Here is a 15,156-nt window from a genome sequence, read left to right as displayed (position 1 = left end):
CAGTTTATAAAATATTATAGTGTGTTTCTAAACCAAAATGCTGTGTACCCATTTCTTGAGTTTTATAGTGAATGCACTTCACTTTCACTACAATCTTTCCTGATCTTAGACTATACAGTGACTTGATACAGATACCGTAGCTCTCTTTCTGTCCTCTCACAGCCGTCGAGGCCAGACCCATTTCATTACTCGTAAAATGTAACCTTGCTTCCTCTCCTACCAATAAGATTAGCTTTTTTATTTGGACTTTTTATCTTTATTTTTTATAGATGGCTGTCATCAATCCAGGCATCACTGGCTTTCAAAAGGCAGGGAGGAAAAAGGTCTGCATCTTGGGTGAACTTGTCATTTGTGATAAAAAAAAAAAAGGCCTGCTGTAGGGCTTCATTTATGAATGATTTCAATGCACAAATTGTGCGCTTATGACCAAATCCAAGCTGTGATTTCTATATTTTCTGTGACATGGCAAAAAAAAAAAAAAAAAAAAAACTTTTCCACCTACACCAAGGATGCGTGCATGTTACAAAAAACATTGTTTTCTCTCTTCTTTAAAATGACCCTACAATGGAATCTGGAACATTTTCACAAATGAGGCCCCTGGTGTCTGTGTGAGGCAGTATGGTGTGACAGAGCAGCAAGCCTGGACCCTACGCTGGGGCTCCATTATACGCCCTTATAGGCCTGGAAAACACACACACACACACACACCCACACCCACACTCACATCATCCATCAAATAACATTACAGTTCTCTGTCCATAATGCATAACCACACAGCATTGCCCTTGGACCTCACACGCACGCACACACGCACGCACGCACGCGCACACACACACACACACACACACACACACACACACACACACACACACTAATACCTTTAGTCTTGTATGGGTACACACTCACACAGCAATTGACTGTACAGTACAGAGCAGGCCAGTAGTATTGTCATTAAGGCTGAAGAACCTTTTGAAATAGGGTCTGTATTTAGGCTTGATCGTTTCCTTCTGGGCCGGAGTCGCTACAGGTTTGGTTTACATCCAAGAACCCAACTCGGCTGTGCCGGGCTGGAGAAAAGGCCTGCACACCCAGTAGCTCCACAGCAGCAGAAGTTGAGACCCGTGTCCTTTCTGGATAGTCAAAGGCAGCGATGGGGAATTAAGGCAGGTGTCCCCCCAAGATTGAACCCCAGCGTCACACGAAAGACCGTGATTCTGAACTTGTGCCATCAATAGTTCGTACAAATCTCAGCCTGCCTATACATCTGTCTGCTTGTCTGTGTTTGTCTTTTTAACTGTCTACTGCTTGTTTGTCTTTTTAGCAGTTTCTCTGTTGAAGCGGGCCAACCCTCTACTGTCCTGACCCTGTCCTGTGAACCCTCTACTTAGGTGGTATGACGACGAGAGCGGGGCCTCTCCTGGGCCTCCACATCAGAACCTGGGCATCGTTGGCGTTGGGCCTCCCCATGGCGTTGGGAGGGATGGGCTCCATGCGAGTCAACATTCGCGGCTGGTCCTGATGCAACCGGCCGAGCAGTCTGGCTCTGGAGCCCAGTGGCATGGACGGATCCACCGCGATGTCCACCCTCATCCTCCACTTGATGGTGTGGAGGAGGATCTTCTCCCTGGATGTGGTGTTGAGGGCCACCAGCCAGGTGCTGAAGCTCTGGTCCCTTTTGATGCTGGTCAGTAAAGGTGTGTTGGATTCGCTGACCGGCACAGCCCAGGTGACGCTGGGGTAAAAATTGTCGTTCATGCTGACGATGAAGCGCGATGGCTTGGAGGTGGGGCCTACGATGGTGACAGTCTCAGTGGTGTTTCCATACCAGGGGTAGCTGACGCCGTCCGAGTCGCTGATGGCCCTCACCAGGCCTTCACGCAACTCAGGAAGCTCCCAGCTCGACCTGGAAGGGGACAGAGAGGAAAGGACTGGAAACAGAGCGGTTCCTGTATACATTAAAATGGCTTTAACCTTCATTGCAAGTACCAGTATGTATTTTTCTCCCCGGGGTCATGTGATGAGAGGGTATTATGTCTCTAGAGATGGTGTCTTTGTTTGTCTTCAATATGTCTGAAGACTCAGAACTCAAAACGTCGGGATGTTCACTTAAATGAGCTAAAGGGAGTTTCAGTGTGCTGACTTTCTTTTCTTTCTTTCTTTTTTATGATTGTTTTCCATGATTTTTCTCCCCAATTCTACTTGGCCAATTATCCTGCTGTCCCACTCGTTTCTCCACTCGCTCTGCCGATCTGGGGAGAGCCGTAGAATAGCACATGCTTCATCTGATACATGTGCAGTCTCCAGCCACTTCTTTTCACCTGACAGTGAGGAGTTTCACCGGCAGTACGTAGCACGCGGGATGCCCGAGGATGATGCTATTCCCCCCAGTTCCCTTCCCCTGCAGAGACCAGGACTCATAACCCACCGGCTTCTCAAGAATGCCCTGAGGGAATTGCTTCAAATTTGGCTCAAACATCCACTTGGACTCAAGGATGATCTTGATTAGATTTTGGTGGTCAAAGGTAAAAGTTCAAGGTCACTGTGACATCACGACTGCCTGTTCCATGCTCGTTAATGCAATATCTCAGGAATGCCCTGAGGGAATTCCTTCAAATTTGGCTCAAACATCCACTTGGACTCAAGGATGAACTACTTAGATTTTTGGGTGGTTAAAGGTCAAGGTCACTGTGACCTCATGTCCTTCCATTCCATGAAGGAAGGGGATGGGGTTAGGTACTGTAAAAGGGGCCATAGCTAGGGATAGGAACGTTGTAGAGAGTCAGGATTTGATTGGTGGGTAGAGGTGTGGCTAGGGTGGTGTGGGTGGTGGGAGGGGGCGTGTTGAGGGCGCAGGTGGGGCTAGTGGAAAGGGGCCGTAGCTAGGGATAGGAAGGTCGTAGAGAGTCGGGGTTTGAGGGGTGGGTAGGGGAGTGGCTAGGGGTATGTGGGTGGTGAGAGGGTAGAGTTAGGGTAGGACCATTTTCCATGTTAAATACGACTAGATGTGTGGTTGAGGTACCCCCAAACATTGCCTAAAAAGCCAAAAGGCTGACTGGCCACACCACTGCGCCGTGGGCTTCAAGTTATTTGTGCTTGGACAGTCTGGACAGACATGGATGTAGACTGCAACTTGACTTGTTGTCAGAGGCAAACAACCGCAAGGCGAACTAGAAACAACCACAAGGCGGTTGTTTCTAGTTGTTTCTTTCTTTACTGTGAAGGGAAACAGTACAGTAGTAGCTGGAATGTGGCACAGCTGGGCTGTTTGTTTGGAAGATGTGTGGAAGAGGAAAAGGAGGTGATGAGAATAAACCTTTCAGAAATCCTCCTCCAGGCGTGCAGTGAACATACTGTATGAATGTTACATGTCAGAGGATTATCATCATCTCTTTGCATGGCAGACAGTTTTTGTCATCTAGTGGCCCCCTTCCATCTGTTCCTTGTGTTTTGTTATGACTGAACACTCAGACCCCCCCCCCCCCAAAAGCCATGCCCTCTCACCCCCCAGCCCCCCAGCCCTAAACCCAGGAGGATTAAACATCCCTCACAAATGCCTTTGCCTCCAGATACTCTGAGTGTGTGTGTGTGTGTGTGTGTGTGTGTGTGTGTGTGTGTGTGTGTGTGTGTGTGTGTGTGTGTGTGTGTCTGTGTGTGTGTGTGTGTGTGTGTGTGTGTGTGTGTGTGTGTGTGTGTGTGTGTGTGTGTGCGTGCGTGCGTGCGTGCGTGCGTGCGCGTGTGTGTGTGTGTGTGTGTGTGTGTGTGTGTGTGTGTGTGTGTGTTTGTGTGTGTGTGTGTGTGTGTGGGGGGGGGGTGCATGTCTCTGTGGGCCACAATTTGACTGTGAGAGCAGCAACTGTTGTTTAGCTCCTCTAATAGCAGCCTTTCTATTCAGATGCCAAAGTCACAGGAACACAGGATCTGTCGGTGTGGGCGTTTGAATGGAGGCTGACAGCATAGTTAACCCTGCTGGCATGCACAAATGTCTGTGATCTCTCTCTCTCTCTCTCTCTCTCTCTCTCTCTCTCTCTCTCTCTCTCTCACACACACACACACACACACACACCACACCACACGCAGAGCTTGCCTACACACACTGCTTTTCAGTATGTGAAAGGGACGTGTGACCGCATGCTGATTAACAGACGTCACAAATGAGGACAGAAGTGACAGGGGTGATAACACTTTACAATAAGGGTACCTTAATTAGGCGTTAGTTAATGCTTAATAGGCCTATTAGCTAACCCTAATTAACAGTTAACTAATGTGTCTACTGTCTAGTAATAATTTAGGCTACTAATGGTGTTCATGTTAACTAAGTATTAATTTAGGCCTATAGGCTAAGGCTACATTAAAGGTAGTTTAGGGTTATTAGGTTTGCGGTTACTAGTTAGTAGTTAGGCATGAATCAAAGTGTTACCGTGTTAACTCACATGCCAACGTCTCCATAGGTGTTGTAAAATTCCATCTGGGTGCACGCCTGGATCCAGCCCACCACCCATGTCTCGTGACGGGGCACCGGGGGCATCACGATCCGTGCTGACGCTTTGAAGTATGGCGTCTTGTACCGAAGCACTATGGGCGAGTTCTCCTCTATGATTGTCGGGCAGTGGTCTATGGTGGCGGACAGGTCGTACACCACGATGTTCTCTCGTTTGATGCGCGACTTGCAGGCGATGCTCTGAATGCAGCCCATGGCTGTGCAAGTAAAGGTGACGGTGAAGAGCAGCCAGGTGAGTCTGACGGGCCTGCTGCCTGGGAGCAACACTGCTGACTTGGACTGAACTACCAACACCGTGAGGCCGTGCATCAGATGGACCTAAGGCAAAGGTGTGTGTGCTACCGTGGGGCCCTGATCCGGTGTTCTGACCTTTGCAACTGCAAGAGAAATGCCCTATAGCGGGATGAATAAAGTAGGCTTTCACATCAATTTATGATAACCATACTTAACTCAAATAGGACCGCAACTAATGATTTGTTCTATTGTCAATTATTTTACCAATTAATCGATTTTGATCAGTTGTTTGGCCTATTCACCTTATGTTCCAACACAGGGGTCAGCCAGTTACTTCCTGTTGTATTTACACTTCCTGTGACAGTACAGTACTAGTGACCATGCAGGTAAAACAGACGGTGTTTTGAACAGGAAGTCATAACACAACTGGGGCAAGTGGGCGGGGCTACATAAGGTGAATAAAATGTCAAGAATTTTTTGAAAACTGATGTGGACCAGAGTTTCCCAAAGTCCAAGAAGACGTCCTCAAATGTCTTCTTTTGGCCACAACTCAAAGATATTTAGTTTACTGTCATAGAGTAAAGAAACCAGAAAATGTTAACATTTAAGAAGCTGCAGCAAATAATGTTTACTTGTTTCCCCTTTACAAATTACTCAAACCGATTATCAAAATAGTTGACGATGAATTGAATAGTTGACAACTAATCAAGGAATTGTTGCAGCTCTTATCAAACAGTGCAGCCTGTCCGTCCCTGTGTGCCACTGCTGCCCTTTTCCCTAGCCGGGGCTCCTGGAGGACCCAGCCCTTGCAGCGGATGGCTCCTGCCCGCGCCTGTGTAAATTGAATCCACGTGCCTGCTGTGTGTTGCCGGTGGCCCGTAACCTTTGATCCTCTTCTTTCTGCCCCGAGCTGTCATGTCACAAGACGCTGGGGACCGGCCCGGCGGACACCGGGGCGCCCGGTGGTCGGGTGGTGCTGCTTCTGCTCGGTGATGCGGCACTAGACATGAGATGCTATACCTGAGCCTCGGTGCTACAGCCTGCAGCGGGCTTGGTGGTGCAGGTCATGCCTCTCGACGGGAGATAAACACGGCGAAAAAACAAAACAAAAAACAAAAGCTGCTGAGAGTCCATGCATCGGGGATGGGGAAAAATAGGTTCCTCTTGCAGACTAGACGACACAGGCGGTTTCTTCGCGAGCAAAACGAGGGAGAATGCTGCAATTAATATCGACAACATATCTCTCTAATAGATCAAGAAAACGGTGGCCTCACGGCTAAATAATCACGGAAAACACCGGCATAGTAACCTAATAGCCTACGGTAGAGTGCAGTGCGCGGCGGCATCCTGATTTAATAGCCTAATAGCTGCATGGCTCTGTGTCGCTGTTCAGGCTCCGTGGTGCTGAAGATGCTGCTGAATGGACCAATTGAACGGCAGAGGGAGACTGCGCGCGTAGGAGTGCCCACCTCTGTACAGTAGCGTAGTAGCTTTGCGACCCATTTCCTCCATGTTAGGATAATGCTTTCATAGCAGGCTCCTACTTAAAGACCAAGCCAGATAAGGGGCGGATAAGCCCCCTGCGGATGGGATAGCCTATAACTCGTTCCAGTATAGGCTATAGGGCTCCAAAAGCCTATAGACTCAACAGGTAGGCTACTAGCCTTATCACCCACATCCCAGGAAGGCTGTTTGAGGATATTTTAGTTCAGGTGACATGCTTATAAAACATTAGGCTGCAGTCTACCTTGTAATAATACACCTTCTGTAATTAAATAAGACGGGATGGACAGCTCCTAATTAGCCTATGTGGAATAGGCCTAGCGTTTGATTGGTTAGTGGCCGTCAGTGTTCAGCCAGCAGCAAGAGACGCCTTTCAAAATAAAAGTGTGGTAATCTCCAGTTATGATGACGCTGATGATGATTGTGATGAACTCAAGTAGGAGGTCTAACTGTATGTGGAGAAATGGTCCAGAATACAACAAGAAATATGACCCCTCCCCTACGTGGGAGGACATATTCAGAGGCTGCTGCTGGTCACATGGACACTGGAGGGGGTTCAGATGATAGGTCATTAGTGGATCCATTAGCCTACTAATGGGCACCTCATGGTCTAGCTGCTCCAGCAGGTGATTGAGCAATTGCAAAGCAACCCACACATGATTCTGGTCGCGTGTCTATTGAAAGAACTTTTAAGACCAATTTAAGTCCTAGGCTACTAGGCTATATCAGGTGTTTCACATCCGAAAAGGATCCAATAATCAATATTATTCCAGAAGATTTAAAAACATCATTACATCCTGATGCGACAGGCGACAGCAGCCATGAAATGTATCCCTTCAGATAAATGGGGGATTTTTCAGGATTACTTCATCACAGAGTGGAAAATAGTAAGCCTATAGCCACACTGTACAGCTAACATTGGCATAGTCTTTTAAAAACTATGATAATTAGACGGATACCTGCTTCAGTTCTGATTGGCCGAGGTTAAATTAAATGTATAAAATAAATAAATAAATAATAAATAAATAAATAAATAAATAAATAAATAAATAAATAAATAAATAAATAAATAAATAAATAACCTGTTTTGGTCGTCCTTTTTCCTGGTAGTATACTGTATAACTTTAATTAAAAATTTATTTTGAAAATCCCTCAATCGCGCTGGCTCTCGCGATGTTTCCGACGGGAGGACGGACGCTTTATCCCCCCCCCCCCCCCCCCCCCCCACACACACACACACACACACACACATCGTCCTTGCGAGTGAGGATTGGTTGGGTTTACGCATCAGGAGTGATGATTGGCTAAGGTTAGGGTGTACTATGAGAGTAATCCAATAAGAGGCAGAGTAGGGCGGGACTTGGCGCAAAAGCGGTGGAGGGGGGGATAACACAGGGCAGACAAGCAGCCAAGCAGTGCTCTGGAGCTGCTGAATCACACAGGCACACAGAAAGAAAACAACACATTGTGGGACTCTTGTACTAAAACATGCCAATATCATAGACTCTGTCGAAACTCAACAGCAACATCAGGGCGATATACCATGGTAAGTAGTTGACTCTAAGTAACGTTAATCCCAATGTCTTACAGGCAGCAAACTAGGCTACTACCACATGTGCTAAAGCTAACGTTAGCTATTACGTTAGTTATTGTAGATGAGATGTTGCACTGTTGGCTACTTGACAGTTATATGTCTGTTAAGAAATAAACGTAAAAATCTATTCGGGGGGGGGGGAAGTAAAATCACAAAATAATCACAAATCGTCTACATAATTATATTGGCTATATGTGTGTGTGTGTATATATATATATATATATGTGTGTGTGTGTGTGTGTGTGTGTGTGTGTGTGTATATATATATATATATATATATATATATATATATATATATATATATATATATATATTAGCCAATTTAAATGTGGTTTAATTATGTAGTGAAAAAGAACGATCCGGACACCAAAAGAGCTCCCGTTGGTTTATTTTATTTTATTTGCAAACCAGAGTGACGTTTCGGACCACACCGGTGTCATGCCGAGTTTTGCACCCCCGCCGAGAATTGCACCCCACCATATTTTGGGACTGTTTTAACTTAAAAACAGGGATGCAAATCTCGGCAGGTACAAACTGCCGAGATTTGCACCCCCCTCCATAAAGCCAGGAGAGATCCCCAGGTCTCGAGGTCCTCTGTACCCGGATTTTAAGCACCAAAGTCGGCTTCCATGAGCCAGAAGAGAGCCCCAAGCATGGAAGTCACCTCCACGCGGATCTAATGCATCAAAGTCGGTCTCCATGAGCCAGGACAGACCCCCTGGCTTGGAGATCACGTCTACCAAGACAATTATATAATTTTTAAACAGTTAAGTTTCCGTATAAATCATTACAATATGCTCCCGGAAGGTGGGGATGCAATTATCGGCGGGGGTGCAAAACTCGGCATGACACCGGCCCTTCCTCAGACGCTTTCTGAAGTGGCAGAGAGACGCCGTCTTAAATACCCGTATCAATACATCACATGACAGATCACCAGGTGTTCAGCAATTAACAATTAGAAAATAAGTTATATAAAAATGTACACACATAGGAAAGTATTATAGACACAAATGTACAGATTCTAAAAGAATATATATTATACAGTATATAAACGAGCAGGACAACTATATATATTGCCCCCCATAAGGGAGTAGTTTGTGGGCTCTGGTTTACAGTAAAGAGAAAACATCGCATGGATGCAACTGGGACATACTGTATCCTCAGTGATGTACCCTGGGGTCATAGGATGTTTCGGGTCTCGCAACATCATACACCCTCGCCCAGGTGACCCAGCCGGGGCTGGCCAAGCCCCAACTTACGTCCCAGTAGCTACCCACGGTCAGCCCTCTAGGAAGGGTCGAAGGTGGTCACGTGGTCAGGGTCACTCAATCCGCTGCTCCGGAACTACTCTGCCGGGACCGGGGGGGAGAAGGGCTCTGGTACGTAGAGGGACCGGGCTCTGTGGGTTGCCACCCGGCCGGGCTCCTCCCTCGTCTCACCAGGTCTAGGACCTGTGCGCTAAGTAGTAAGTATAGTCAAGTAGAATTAATTTAGAAGAGGCCCAAAACAAATACATCCCTGGAGGCGCCTCCATTAACTACAACATATTGCATTTGCAGAAATGGGGACCTAGTCTATTACTTAAAATAACAATTAGCAAATATAAAAAAAATATATATATATATATACAGAAGTACCACTTATGTAATAGAGATTAACACCAGAAGAGAGAGAGAACAATGGAGAGAGAAAAGCATCACAATAGGGACATCCTAGTAACAGGTTGGAGTACAGGGCTACATCACCCATCACCAAAAGGTCTCATATCGAATTCCTCATTAAGGCCTCTAGGGGCCAGAGTGCCCAATGTGTGTATCCATGTGTGTTTTGCCAGAATTTCCCCTACGGGGATGAATAAAGTACTCTATCCAGAACAGTTCTCTTTGGAGTAGCAAGTTGTTGATGTCACCCCCTCTGCGTGGCAGTTTAATAGCCTCAATCCCAATGTATTTGAGAGTGGATACAGGATGTTTTGCAGAGGTAAAGTGGACAGCCACCGGGCTGGATGTTACATTATTTCTCATTGTGCTGCGGTGTTCAGAGATACGGGTTTTGAGTGGTCTCAATGACTTACCTATGTACGAAAGTCCACATGGACAATGGAGCATATAGATTACATTGACAGTGGAGCATGAGATAACACTTTTGATTTTATATTTTTTTCCACTGTGGGGATGGTAAAAACAATTTACAACGATTAATTATGTAGACCTTACCAAATTTGTGATTCTCTAAAAAACAAAAAATGCTATAACGCTACGCAAAAGTGTACAACTACACAAAAAATCTCAATTACAGTCAGCTAAGGTGTAAATGAGCTCAGCCTGCTCAGGCAGTACAGCCTGAGCTGTACAGGGTCCTTGAGGTGGGTCCCCAGCAAAAAGAGTATTCATCTTTTTTCAATATAATTCCATCCATAAGTAAAACAATGACAGAATGTGTTTGGACATGTTTCTGTAATAAAATATCAGATGGGAGTCAGTGGTCTAACGTTTGAGAACCACTGACCAGCTCAGTGGCCTTGTGGTTTGAGTGTCCGCCCTGAGACTGGGAGGTTGTGAGTTCGATCCCCGGCCGAGTCATACCAAAGACTATAAAAATGGGACCCATTTGCCTCCCTGCTTGGCACTCAGCATCAAAGGGTTGGAATTGGGGAGTTAGATCACCATATGATTCCCGAGCGCGCCACTGCTGCTGCTGCTCACCGCTCCCCCGGGGAATGGGTCAAATGCGGAGAACAAATTTCGCACACTCAGGTGTGTGACAATCAGTGGGACTTTACCTTTACCTAGCTCTCTCGTTTGTGTTGATTCTTGTGTGATTCATCCCTCTAGGTACCTACAGACTTTAAAGCCCTGATCCAGCGATTTTATGCCCTTCATTCAGAGCGGGTCGAGACTTACAGGCTCTTTGATGAGTAAGTTAGTATCAAGTTTTAAACCACCACACAACTAATACAAACATAATTCTTTGAGTATCATTAATTACACCACATTCTCATTTCTAAATCACGTCTCATGTTTCCATAGCCATTCTCCTTACTTCTTGGCACATAAACAGACAAAATTAAACTGTAGGCCTTCTGTTGCTGCTGCTGTTTGTTTTAAATGTTATTTTGGCTGCTGACTCCCTTCCAGGGGACATGAGGCCTACATGAGGACGGGGCCCCACTATGACTTTGAGCACTACAAGCAGCTGGTCCATGAGATAACACAGGCCTTCTGCGGCATCTCCATGGAAGTGCTGCAGATCAGGGAGAAGCTGCACCAAGACTTTGACAGGCCAGACCTCTCTGAGCACATTGAAAAGCTGCAGAGCAAAGAGAAGCAGAAGCTTGAACTGGTAGGAAACGCAGCTTTTTTCAATCTGTATTTTTGGATTAATATAGGAAGTCCAGAAGCTGAGGGAGAGACTAGTGAAACAGCTATATGAAACAGCAGCTTACACATTTGCCCTATATAATGAAGGTAATGTCCTCTATAACTGCCACTGGTTTAACACCACATATCCTATGTTGTAAGGCAGTGGACTTACTAAGTTATATATTAATAATAGTATTATTGTATTATTATAATACAATTTAATCATTTAAATATACTGTATATTTACACCAAAGTAAAAGTTAAACGATTTATTAACTAAAGTAAACAAATGCATCAAACCAAAAGAACAGAACAAAAGGTGTGGATAAGTGAGAAGGGAGAGAGACTGGTCTGAAGGCTTTTAAAGGCCAAGGAGTACACCGGTAACCTGACGCTGCCAGATGGACGGTATAGCTCCACATAGGTTTCACTAAACCAGTCGATCTGGGTTTGAAGTCACCAGACCCGCTGACGGAGGCGGGCACTTTGTCCAAGCTACTTGGCAGGTGATTGGATGACCCATCTGTCTATCACCGCTGGTGGGTGTTAACTTCAACCAATCAGATCGCGGAAGGTGCCTGTGGATGATCTCCGTGGTATTCATTGATTGAGTCCTCGCGGTCGTAAAGTCACCTTCGAAGCATTTAGTTAGATTATAACGAACTAGTTGTGTGGCTTAGCCTTCCCAAATGTTGAGGGTCGTTTTTTAGAATTTAATACATAGAATTGGGAACATTACATTCAATTTCATTCAGACTGCCTGTCACTTCCGCGATGTTGACGAGTGAAAAGAACTACAAAGACCATGTACCCACTACTTGCCCAGACGAGCCTGCCCGCCTACGGCCGCCGCTGATTCGTCGGCCCGGCAATGGCCGGCATGGCTCGACCAATCATCTTAAACTGCCTGTGCGGGTCCAGACCGTCACGGAGAACCAAATGAAATGTGAGTTCACGTGACGGGCGGTTTACCAGGCTAGTACACCGGGCCCAGGTGCACCCAATCAGCCTAACGACCCCAACCACAAGGCTCCTGCATGACAGGGCCAGGGGAGTAGGAGTGTCCTCAGTCACAATATGTAATGCAGTCTAAACTTCTATTATGAATTGATATACAGGGCAGGACTGTGGTCATGTCTGGTGTAGTTCCACTGTTCCACCACAAGGAGGCAGAGTTCTTATGGAGAAAATAAGTTCACATTTAATAATTGGCCACTGATTTGTTTAGAGCAAATACCATTACATCATACATTTAGCTAGTGTGAGGGGGAAAATGTGCACGTTTCTAATGGAAGCTCTTTGTTTTTATTTGTGTAGCTTGAGGCAGCAAACACTAATATCATTAAGACACAATCATCTTCTGCTTTTTCAAGTGCTTCTGTTTCCAGACAGTGATTTGTAAGCAGCAGCATCTATTACTGTGTCTCGTCATGGTCAGACAGACTGTTTGAGTCATGCTGGTGCTAAAATGTTATGGCTATTGGCTTTGGCACGTCCCACATTCTTGAATAGTCCACATACCGTGTATATATCTGGTGGGCAAGGGTGGTGGTGGTGGGGGCGGGGTCGATACAGTATAGCATCGCAATATTTTGTGTGGATGTGTGGAAATATTATATCGATACACAGAGCCAACTCAGCCAAGTATCACATATTATATCAATTGTCAGGAGCATGCAACATTTATGACAGTGTCTGCCTGCTTGACAATCCCATTTTGCTGCAATAAGTGAGATGAACAGACTGGAAACTTTATCTTATTAGATAAAACAGATGTTGACACAGCTTCTTCCTTTTGGGACATCATTTTCAGGTGAAAAAAGGTAATAAATCATAATATTTTTAAAATCACAATGCTCTTGTATCGTGACTTAAGTATCGTGATAATATCGTATCGTGGGGCCTCAGGTGATTCCCTCCTACTACCTGGACGTCCTGTTAAACGGCATTTAGTATTGTTATGGAACTGCCATCATCTCAGTGTCCGTCCCCCTCCTCCTCCTCTGTCTCCCAGACACTGACAAATGGTTTGCATATATCTTATCTGACGGGCCTTTTCCAACAGACAGCCAAGCTGCAGCTGGCCAGGCAGAGGGCCCAGGATCACCCGGAGGACGAAGGCTGTGAAGAAAAGATTCAGGAGATCAAGCAGGAGTAAGAGCAGCTATTACCAGCTACATCCTCTCCCCACGGAGCCCCTTTCACTCACTCTGTCAACAGTGCTACTGCTCCACTGCTGTCTATCCATCATATACCATCTATCTTCCTCATACACCCTAGCATCACTTCTTCTTACACTGTATTTTATCCACCCTTATTTTTGAATGCCCCGTGTAACGGCGTTGTGGAGTCAAAGACACTAACCACTCCACCAAGAGAGCTGGCTCCCTTGGCGGAGCTGATTAACATGCCTTTATACTGGGGAGTGAGTTTAACCAATCCATTCGCTACCACTCGGGACTCAACGAGGAATCCGCGCTGATTCACCTCAGTTACACCCGCTGTAAAATAATTATGGGTACAAGGTCCGGTTTAACGTGACTTGATTGTTGCAGCTTGCCATTTCCTAAAACTATATTCTACTTGATTTGAAAACTCTGCAGGCAAGATGGCCGCCTATACTCCCTTGTACTCTGGCTGAATTCCTAGCCCATAAACTAACAAAACTTGTCCAATAAGTATGTAACATACCAAATAAAAACAAACAGTAATGTCTTTATTTGATGTAGAATGCAGAGGACATGTAATTGTTTCGTTAAACTCGCGTTCCAGGAATATTGTATTTACTGCGCTGCTCTAAAATAATGTTACTGGCGCGCGCCTCAAAGAGCCTGTTCGTCCTGGGAGCCACTCGCTTTGCGCCAGAACACAATCGATTTGGTGGTGGAACACGCCGGGATTGGCCAACGCCAGTGCCCAGAACTGTCAAATCAAATCATCAACAGAGACGCTATGGCCCGCCTCCCAGTATTTTCAGTGTATCAGAGATAGATAGAGAACGTGATAAATACAGCCACGTTATAAACAACAAACTAACGCTGGTGATCGATATGGAAACAGTGTTACTTGAAATGGTTAAGTTATATCAATTTGATCATTCAGTGGCGTTTTAGTGCAATGTAACATAGCTAGCTAGCCGCTAACATTAGCCACAGTAGGCGATTAAACATGATGCATTGCGCTCTTAAAGGGATATTTATCGACAAGATTTTTGCCAAGCTGGACCTGATTAGTGATTTGCGCCGTTCGCCTGCAGCTTTCAAACATTACAGACGGGTGTCAAGCTGTCAGCAACAAGGCTGGGAGGATTATACCGGAAGAAGCACCCATAGGCATCATGGCAGCTAGAAATAAGGTGGATACGTTTTTCACAAAGTTACATACAGATTAGTGAATGAGGTAAAGCCACACAGTCTATGGTACTTATAGCACAGTGGTTTTTCTACTTGGGTAATATCTGACCTTGTGTTTTCTTTGCTCTCTCTCTCCAGTATCATAAAGAACAAAGAGGCTCTGAGTGAGATCATGCAGGACTTTAAGTATGACTCTGAGGAGTGTGAGTGACGGGCGGCTCCCAGGGGGCCGTGCTGCTGCCCTCTGAGAGCAGCAGCAGACAGGGATTGATAGACTGACTCCCCTCTGCTGCAACTTCCATCTTGGACTCATCAGCCGCACTTATCGATCCCCCTCTGGCTCCACCCCCCTCGCTGCTGCAGTCTCACTCCACCCAGGGGGGCATTTCAAATGCAGGCTGTGTGTGTGTGCGTGTGTGCATGCACCTGTGTGTGTATTTATGTATATGTGTCCATGAGTACATGCCTCACCATGAAAAAGAAAAGAAAAATTGTGTTCTGATGAAATCTGTAAAATATTAGATAAAATGTTAAATAAATCTGAAAAGCTTGTTCAGGTCTTTTGTATACTTGATAAGTGCTGTGCATTTTTTTTTAATAAAGACACATTCC

General features: G+C 45.6%; 2 protein-coding genes across 2 annotated transcripts; one reads left to right on the top strand and one right to left on the bottom strand.

The window, feature by feature from the left end:
- Nucleotides 1-1,380: 1,380 nt before the first annotated feature.
- fam78bb (family with sequence similarity 78 member Bb) lies at nt 1,381-4,807 on the bottom strand (the record flags this gene model as incomplete). The annotated part of the gene is made up of 2 exons (XM_083648026.1): nt 1,381-1,903; nt 4,431-4,807. 2 exons carry the CDS (start codon nt 4,805-4,807, stop codon nt 1,381-1,383), a joined length of 900 nt encoding a protein of 299 aa, XP_083504152.1.
- Nucleotides 4,808-7,665: 2,858 nt separating this feature from the next.
- rex1bd (required for excision 1-B domain containing) lies at nt 7,666-15,108 on the top strand. Its single transcript, XM_083648030.1, has 5 exons — nt 7,666-7,781; nt 10,664-10,746; nt 10,967-11,171; nt 13,257-13,345; nt 14,683-15,108. Exons 1-5 carry the CDS (start codon nt 7,779-7,781, stop codon nt 14,753-14,755), a joined length of 453 nt encoding a protein of 150 aa, XP_083504156.1. The 5' UTR covers nt 7,666-7,778; the 3' UTR covers nt 14,756-15,108.
- The last annotated feature ends 48 nt before the right edge of the window (nt 15,109-15,156 follow it).

Source organism: Poromitra crassiceps (genome assembly GCF_964638095.1).
Source record: "Poromitra crassiceps genome assembly, chromosome: 12".
Lineage (NCBI taxonomy): Eukaryota > Metazoa > Chordata > Actinopteri > Beryciformes > Melamphaidae > Poromitra > Poromitra crassiceps.
Note: the sequence above shows the minus strand (reverse complement) of the source record. Positions and strands in the feature narration are given on the sequence as shown.